Raw genomic sequence first — 9049 nt, 5'->3', positions numbered from 1 at the left:
GAGGAGGTGGAGGAGGTGGAGGTGGAACAGGTGCAGGTGGAGGCAGAGGCGCAGGAGAAAGGTGCAGCCTACCCCCGCGGAGAATGATTGCTAATACAGCCGGAGCCCGCCCGCTGGAGTCAGCTGCCGCACCCGCCCTGGGGACCTGGGACTGCTGGGGGGGGTGGCGGGCTACCAGGGCTAGCTCAGCGCCCACCACGCTGCATTCCCATCCCACCGCCTCTCACTCGCCTTCTCTCACCTTCTCTCTGCAGTGCAGTCATCTGGGAGCCCTGCTCCCCTTTCCTCCCTCCCACCGCCTCCTGCCGGAGGTCCTGCCTCATCTCCATCCTCTTCCTCCTGGATCTCATCTACACCCCGCCTCTTCCCTCTCTGCTCTTGTCCCAGTCTGCTCTCCGCCTGCTCCCGCCTGCACCCTGGGGCTGCCCTGGGCCCCGCCACCCGCCACTTCCACCCAGGCCCCCTGGCCCCACACCCCTTGTGCCTGCCACCCCCTGTGCCCCTCCAGGCCCCTCTTGCCTCCCAGCCTGGCATGGAGGGGCGCAATGGTTGCCCCTTGGGGCCTGCCAGCCCCACTGGGCACCCTTGAGGATGGCCCAACTTCTGCCCCCTGTCCCTTGCACCCCCTCCCCCCAGCTGCTGCCTCATGGTTCCTCCTTGCAGGTGCTGGGCCATACCCTCTGAGATCTGAGGCCGAGCTAGCCGGGAGGGCTTCTCCTGGGCCCCCCGCCCGCTCCCAGAGCCGCCGTCCCTGGTTTGTAGCTTGGCGGAGCTGGAGGGGGGTGTGGGAGCTGGAGGGGCTCGAGTTGGACAGCTCCACCTGCCCCGCTAGTTTCTCCACCCGCCTGGGCCCAGGGTGTGCGGTTCTGAGAGGAGAGAGCCAGGTGGGGACTGTCCCACTTGCAGGGACACCATAGCCCGGCCCTGGGAGGCGGGAGAGACAGACTACAGAACCCTAGCCGGCTCTGTTCTGTGTCCCACATGCTCTGCCTCCCTGCCCCAGGCCACTGGGGCCACTTCTGGGCTGGGAGGACAGGTCTACTGGTGAATTTCCTGGACTGTGAGGAGCTGGGGCCCAGCATGTGGCAAGAGACACCTTGGCCGGGCACCCCTGACCCCCAGTCAATCTCAGCTGCCTGCCGTGTGGCCTGGGCCACCTCACTCTCCCACTCCGTTGCCTCTGAAATGTGGAGGGGCAGCTACTCTCTGTGGCCTCCGCCTCTCCTGTCTCTTGCCCATCTGGCAGCGTACCTGGTCTCCCTAAGCCCCTGCCCATGTGGGGTCCCCTTCCTGCACCCCCTTTGTGGGCCTCAGCCCCACACCCTCCTCCAGAAGGGCCCTGCTACTCACCTGCGCTCTCTCTCCCCCTCTGTCCTGAACCTTGCTCTCCCACCTTCCTTGCTCCCACCTCAACCTCCTCTGGCCTTTCTCTACCCTCCTTTCCCCCCTACCCCCCTTTCCCGTTTTCTGACCACCACCACCCTGCCCCTTGCCCTTCCCCCCTCTTATTTTCTAGCTGTTACAAGCCAGAGGCACCCGGATGTGAGGCCTCCAATCACTTCCAGGGACTTGGGGTTCCCATCTGACACCCTTGCTTTTTGTACCACGGGGTGGGTCCCTGACCCAAGTCGGAGGAAACGTGACCCCCTCTGCCACTTCTGTCTGCACCTGTGGGGGTCTGTGGGACTCTCTCAAGCTCTGAGTTGGCCCAGGTGTGGCGCTGTCCAGCAGTGTCTCCCCAGCGCCTCGGTCCCCTCCCGGAGGACCCCCTGCTGCATGATGGATGCCCTCCCTCCGGGCCTAGCCTTGTCACCTCCTTGAGCCTTAGTGTCCCTGTCTGTCAGCCAGAGAACTCCTTGTGCCCACCTACCTCACAGGGGTGTTGAGAGGGTCGGGGGTCTCTGGGGCATGGAGCACTGGGGGGGCGGGCCCTTCACCCTACCCTGGGGCCTCCTAGACCGCCTGACCCCACCACACACTGCTTGTAGAGGCGCAGATGCTGCTGGGGGATGAAGAGCGTGGGGTGGGTAGTGTCTGGGGGGCAGGTGGCTTGGCCTTTACCTCGGGTCCCCGCCACCCCCATGGTTGGGGAGTGGAGCCACAGAGCCAGGGAGGTACTCAGGGACATGTGGGAAAGGGAGCCACTTCTCCCTCTGTCCATGGGAGGGGCGGGGCCCCTCGACACCCTCCCCTCCCCCCACCATGGGTCCTTGCTTCTCAGCTGTGTCTGACCCCGCCCTGTAATAAAACCTGACGAATGGCCGGGCTGCCTGCCCTCTTTCTCTGGGCTCAGCTCACAGGGCACAGACTGACCCAGGACCCCCAAGAGCCCATCCTGTGGCTTCAGGGTGTTGGGGTGGGGGGCAGACTCTGCGGGCTCAGGTAGGAAAGGAACAGTCTGCCAGGGTCAGCCCGAGAGATCGCCATCTCGCCGGGGACCTTTGGTCACCACCTGCACCACTCTGGCTGTCAGTACCCTCTTCCTGGAGCCTTGACGGTGGCTGGCTCAGCAAGGGGGGTAGGCGGGGGGGAGGCTGGGATGACCCCCATCAGTGAGAGACCTGGCCCTCCCCAGAGGCTCCCTCTCATTGAGCTGCTGAGATAGTCAGTCACTGCGCTAGAACCTTCCCTGGACACCCCTCACCTTTGGGCCTCTCAGGCTGCCCACACCCACTCAGAGTCGCTGGGCTTCTCTTACCTGCCTGCCTGCCTGGACCCCAGCCCCTCCCCGCACTCAGCCTGGCTCTTCAGTGCTCTGCTCCACATCTCCTGCCGTTGCATAGCAGTGACAGGGACGGCAGCCTCCCGGTGCTCAGCTCAGCTGTCTGAAGCCCGTCTCCCCCCCAGGACACCATGCTCACAGGAGTGGAGGGGAAAGCGCTCCTTATGAGAATAAGCCCTTCCCACCCTATCCCGTAGGAAACCAAACCCACCTCCTTGGAATCCATTCCGAGTTCACAGTGACCCTGGGGTAGCGGGCCCCAGGCTGCCAAACCAGTCCTTAGCTAGGGCTCTGCTAAGCACTTGGCCCCGCCTCCAGGTTCTGATTGGTTCCGACTAGACAGCCTGGGAATGCGCCCGAGGGAGGATGGGCAGACTTGGGCCTCTTGGACTTTCAGAGAAGTCAGGAGAGGCCAGTCCCTGGAGAGGGCCTTCGTGCTGGGTAAGGTTAAATGGCAGCTAAGAAGAGGAAGGTGCTCCACGCGATCGGTGGACGCAGTGGCTGTCATCTCGGGCGCAAGTAGAACTGCTGGGAGGATTGCGCAGGACCCGGCGGTGAGGCCTTCGGTTGTACAAGGGTCCGTATGAGTCGGAACAGACTTGGTGACCCCACACAGCAGTAAGTACAGGGCCTTGGAGCTTGCATTTTAGCCACGTGCCCAAGCTAATTCCTAGGCTGGGTCCTGTTTAACCCGTGAGCTTGTCACCAGCCTGCCCCCCCTGGCCAGTTCCTGGCTGCTGGCCCACTCATCTGGATACCCCTTCACTCCCAGGTGGGGTCCACTCTAAGATATCTTCCCGGGCTGCCCCACTTCTATCCCCACCCTCTGCCCCATAGTAGGACTTCCAGAAAGGGTTGTGGCCGGCCACGCCCCTGATTGCTGAGGTCCCGCCCTTCCGGGGGCGGATCCCTTTCCTGGCCACGTCCCCGCCCACTTCACCCCTGGCTACTGTCAGCCTCCTGGACTGGTGGTGTGGGGAGGTTCCTTCATCGTCCTCTCTCGGGAGACTGGAGCCTGAACCTCACTTCGACCCCACCTAGTGAATCACTGGGAACGTTCAGCCGAATGTTCTAGACCACCTCCTACTGCCGCTGAGCAAGAGACTGGAACCTGATGTCCATTGCGTGCCCATGTCGTTACCACCACCAGCCACTCTGAGCCTTGCGGCTCCCTTGCCTCCACAGAGCCTACCTTGGCCCACAGGACTCTCACCATCAAGCAGGTTGTGGGGGCAGGTACCACAAGGGGAAGAGGCCAGGTGGGGGTTCCATCCAAGACCACAGCAAGACCTCTGGTCAGGTGACTTTATTCCCCAGGATGGCCAAGCTGGCCTCAGGTGAGCCTGGGCTGCAGAGACTCGGGGGGACAGGTAGAGGTGGGGCGAGGACCCTGGACATGGGGTCCTGACCTTTGGCGTTGGTGGCGGCTGGCCTGTGGGGCTATCTTGAGGGCCCCTTCCTCTGGGACACCTCCCAGCCCCACCTTTCTGGTCAGCTCTGCTGGAAGTGCTTATGAGAGCCGGGGTCTTATGAGACACCACTTGGTGAACAGAGGTGGACAGATGAGAGGGAGGAGGGGACTCAGAAGACTTTGGGGGTGTGGAGGGAGAAGACACGGGGCTGGAAGCAACCCCCAGCCAGGCCTGCTATCCACGCCCTGGGCTGAGTCCTGGCCATCAGTGGGTCGCTCTCTCCTCATGTTCTCCCAAGAGCAGACATCAGGGAGCTGATGGGGGTTGCTTGCCCCCCAGAATACTTGTTCCCCTGCCTGGTCCCGGGGGTGGGCCCCAGCTCTTCCAGGGGGCTGCCTCTCAAGTCAGCACCTGATGTATCCAGCCAACAACACCTGTGATGCGGGTGTAGACGCCGAAGTAGTTGGGGCGGCCACAGCCCAAGCCCCAGCTGACCAGCCCAGCCAGGAACCACCGCCCGCTGGGCTCCCTGCACACCAGGGGGCCGCCCGAGTCACCCTGAGGAGAGAAGTGGCAGCTGCGTCAGGGCCCACCAGGGAGAAGCCTGCACCCGCAGCATGATGGGTGTCATGTCATCTTGGCCGGGCTGCCATGCCCGTGCCGTGACATCTGTAGAACAGCTGCTGTAAGCTGAGAGGATGACCCTCCCCAATGTGGGGTCAAGGGCCTAAAGATCAAAAGCAGGTTTCCTGAAGGAGGTAAAACACCTCCAATTCCCAGCCTCCCATGAGCCCAGGCTCATGTCAGGCCGTTCTTTAAAATACCACCCCCCAAGACCAAAGAAGTGATGCATTTGAGTTACAGTGCTGGAAAATAATATTGAAAACACCGTGGGCTTCCAAATGAATAAACAAATCTGAAAAAAAAAAAAAATACCACCCCCCAACCCTGTCTAGAGAGATCCTGTTTCTATATACACACCTAAAACCAAACTCAGCCATGAGTCGATGCCAACTCATAGCAGCCCTATAGGGTAGAGCGGGCCCTATGAGCTTCCAAGACTGTAACTCTTTATGGGAGTAGGAAGCCCCGTCTTTCTCCCAAGGAGCGGTTGGGGGGAGGGGGGGCTTCAAAAAGATGATGGACAGATAGAATTGAAAGAGAATGGAATTTTCCCACAAACTCTTTGAAACTCCCTGCTTGTGTGTACACATACACGGTAGAGTGATTCCCTGGAGAATCCTGGCTGAGACGCCGACCATGCGGCCCTCCAGCAGGTCCTGGTGAGGCGGGGACTCTCCTGGAAACATGTTGGAATGCTTCTCTTGGCCCTCCCCCTCGAGTCCTCTCTAGCTGTGGCCATGGGCAGGTGTGTGTTGGTCAGTCAGTAGAGCCAGGCTGGAGCCCCAGCCCTGCCCACTACAGGCTCTTTGCAGCAGCCTTGGGCAATTCCCTCAATCAGTCTGAGCCTTGGTTTCTTCATCTCTCAGGTGGGGACAGCCATCTCCACCTTCCAGGAAGGCTGAGCGGCCCCAGTGAGCAGGGGGCCGGACCCCGGGTACTATACTAGCCCTGCCCTCGCAGTCACCTGACAGGCGTCCTTCCGGCCCTTGCGGTAGCCGGCGCACAGCATGCGGGGTGTCACCTGGTAGCGGTAGGCCTCACTGCACAGGTCCTGGGGGATCAGCCGCACGTCCACCTTCTGCAGAGCATTGCTAGTGGGGCCTGCCCGGGGTGGGGTTGGGGCAGAGGTCAGAGGTGAAAAGCAGCCCAAAGCCCCGTCCACGCTTGCTCCCTCCCTCATTCTCCTTGCATCCTTTCACCTCCCCTTTGTCCGGCCCCTTCTTTGCTTGGCGCATGCCCAGAACACCCCAGACCAAGCCGACTGGGCTCAGCCTTTTCCTCCTCCCCAATGGCAGGTAGCCTCCTTCCACACACCCCCAGGGTTCTTTTCAGACAAACACCTGATTCCTTCACTCCCCACCCTCTGACTCAGAGCTTCTCCATGGGAGCGCCAATGTACTGTGGGGTTCAGTCCCCTTGCCACGACTGGATCTATTCTATCAGTGGGGAGGCCTGGGATTGGTCTTTCTCCTGACACTTCTTAGATGCTTCTGAAGCCCACGAGCTGCCTGATGTCTGTCCCTGTAAAGAGTTCCAGTCTCAGAAGCCCCCCTACCTAGGCTCCCTATGAACCAGTGTCACCTCAGGGGCAATGGCTTTCTGGTTTGAAGGGGCAGGCAGGGAAGAGGGTCCAGGCTCCTTACAGAAACCTGCGAAGCTCTTGTCTGCTGCTTCCTCCCACTGGCCCCCACCCAGCTACACCTGCTGCTCCCCAGGCCCTGATGGCTCTGGGGGTGCCCAGGTCTCCCTGTCTTGGCACCTGTGCCTTTCCTGGGAACACCTTTCCCTTTTGCCTGGTCAATGCTGACTTATCTCTCAAGCCTCAGCTTAGACACCTTCCTCCAGGAAGCCCTTCTGGACCCCAGCTGGGTGGGGGCCTCCCCTGAGTTTCCTTTGTACACCCCGCTCCCCCTTTGCCGGTCTATCTCCGCTCTTCGCACTATCTGTCTCTTCCAAGAATGTGGCTCCTTTCACCTTTACATCCCTTCTGCCCAACTCGCTGCTTGGCTTCTCGGTGTTAGGTGCTGTCACGTGGGATCTGATCCACAGCAAGTCTGGGTGCGACAGCGCGAAGCCCTGCCCAGCCCGGTGTCTCCATCCTCCCAATTCTCCAAGTCCCTCTCCTTGAGACCCTCTGGTTCCCTCTGATCCTCTGGTTGACCAGCCTAGTATGATGCCCCTTTCCGGGGATCAGCCTCTCCTAGTTACGTGACCCAAGGACGTGAGGCCAGGTCTCACCATCCTCACTTCCGGCGGTACTTCCACCAGGATAGATGTGCGTGTTCTGGCCAGAGCAAAACCAATCTCGCTGTCCTGGAGTCGATGCCGAGTAATCGCCGAGTAATCGTCGTACGCGTGATCCATTTCAGCCTGCACAAGTTGATAAGAATGTGCTGCTTCTTCTGCGTTAGTGCCTGGTGCATATGCTTGAATAGTCGTGCTATCTACTGTCTTTCTTCTAGGTTTGCCGATATTACCCTCTCACTGACGGCATTGTCTTTCAGGATAGACCTGGAAAAGTGCTTGGCAATGGTGAATACAAAATGCACCTCTCTTCTTCAGTTTGCCATCCCGTGCACAGTAAACCATCTAATGGCTGATGGAAGGTGGCCAGTACCGGTTCCTTTCAGCTCACCGCTGCCTCGTGTATCAGTCTTTAGGCATTCTGTTTCATGTTTAACAACTTCCAACTTTCCTGGTTCACACTTTGAACATTCCATGTTCTGATTATTCATGGACTGGATGCTGGCAGCTGCGTCTTCTCCTTCTGAGCCAGGTCACATCAGCAAATGAAGGTCTCAAAAGCTTTGCTTCATCGGCCTTATTCAGGTCGACCTCACTTTGAGGACGCATCTCTTCCCCGGTCATCTTTTGAGTCCCTTCTGGCCCGAGGGGACCCATCTCCCACCACTGTATCAGAGGACCTTCTGCTGCGATTCATAAGTTCTTATGTGCACGTGTCTTGTTTTGCTCCGCCACCTCCCCCTGCCCCCCCGGTAGGTTGCTAGAGCCCCCTTCATCTGTCTTAGCCCAGAAGCCCCTCTGAAACCAGTATACTCGGGGTGACCCTGCTGGTATTTGAAATGCCAGTGCCATGGCTTTTGGCACCATGCTCTGCTACGGCGATGGCCATCCTTGTAGATAAGACAGAAAGAAGGCAGTTTCCCTCTCCAGGCCTCCATTGCCCCATCTTTAAACTATCTGCACCTCCTCCTCAGCCGCCACGTTATAAATCACGTTCTTATTTTTCAAGCCGCCACTACGATGGGCCTGGGGACATGGTCTTTTCTACCACGAGAACTGAGAAGGGGCTTCAAGGGCCAGAAAGAGAGAGAGCGCCCCCCACTCCCCCCCCACCACCCCCGCTTTTGAGAGTGAAGAGCAGAAAGGGCAGGGGTCTCGAGTCAGGCAGTCCCTGTTTCAGTCTCTGCTCCAACCCAATCTAGCGGTATGAGTGCAGGCAATCGCTAACCATCTCCGAGCCTCAGTTTCCCTGTCCATGAGATGGGGCCATGATCTTCAATATCATCAGCGAACACGAAGCCATGGGCTAACCAGGGGACGGACCACCAACTGCTCAAATGTAAGTTCAGATAGAAGCTACAGAAAATTGAAAACTGGCATTGAGTTTTGGGGGAACCTGATGACATTGAGTCCACATCATAAGCCCGGTTCCAACACTCACAATTAAGATCCTCCCCTCCTCCCCAAATGTCCAAGGAGCTGAGGAGAGGGCAGAGCTGGGGGCACACTGGCCTGCCCCCTCCTCCCATGCACATGCTCCAAGATGATGTCCTGTGACAATGGCTCTCTTAAATGACCTTCCAGGAGGACCAGAGCACACAGGCCCAATGAAAAGAGCAACTTCTGTGAGACCCAACCCAATGTGATCCCAGGATTTGGGGACAGAAGTTTGTGGCGGGGCCCCGCCCCACACAGGACCGGATGTTGGGGAGACCCGCACCGGCTCTGCCCACCGTCACTCACCGCCCTCGCGCAGGGCGCCCCAGCCGGTGATCCAGCAGTGCAGGCCGGACTCGAAGAAGTGGGAGGGCGCGGGCAGGCAGACGGGGCGCACAGTGGTCGAGCGCACCACCGGGTGGTCGAGCTGTAGCAGCGCCACGTCGTAGTCGTGGCTGTCGTCTTCGTGGTAGGGGTGCAGGAGCACCCGGCTCACTTTGAAGGACACCTCGCCGGGCCAGCGCGAATTTTGCCACACCTTGCCCAGGTACACGGTCCACACGTTTGGCGAGGCAATCCTGGGGGAAAGAGGGGGCCCTTGCTCAACCGC

The 9049-nt window shown here is 59.8% G+C and overlaps 2 protein-coding genes across 2 annotated transcripts in view; one reads left to right on the top strand and one right to left on the bottom strand.

The window, feature by feature from the left end:
- Positions 1–2262, top strand: part of KCTD17 (potassium channel tetramerization domain containing 17) — an 11252-nt gene extending 8990 nt beyond the window's left edge. Inside the window, exon 6 of the mRNA XM_013004126.2 lies at positions 1517–2262. Coding sequence (XP_012859580.1) covers positions 1517–1546 — 30 coding nt within the window. The 3' untranslated portion in view covers positions 1547–2262. The remainder of the gene's footprint in view (positions 1–1516) is intronic.
- Positions 2263–4013: 1751 nt separating this feature from the next.
- The window catches only part of TMPRSS6 (transmembrane serine protease 6), a 44531-nt gene continuing 39495 nt past the window's right edge, over positions 4014–9049 (bottom strand). Inside the window, exons 15-17 of the mRNA XM_004700710.2 lie at positions 8746–9017; positions 5723–5859; positions 4014–4692 (exon numbers count right to left, since the gene is read on the bottom strand). Of these exons, the coding sequence (XP_004700767.1) occupies positions 4534–4692; positions 5723–5859; positions 8746–9017 (568 nt within the window). The 3' untranslated portion in view covers positions 4014–4533. The remainder of the gene's footprint in view (positions 4693–5722; positions 5860–8745; positions 9018–9049) is intronic.

This window comes from Echinops telfairi, unplaced genomic scaffold (assembly GCF_000313985.2).
Source record: "Echinops telfairi isolate 266 unplaced genomic scaffold, ASM31398v2 ScPeMD7_2;HRSCAF=8, whole genome shotgun sequence".
Lineage (NCBI taxonomy): Eukaryota > Metazoa > Chordata > Mammalia > Afrosoricida > Tenrecidae > Echinops > Echinops telfairi.
Note: the sequence above shows the minus strand (reverse complement) of the source record. Positions and strands in the feature narration are given on the sequence as shown.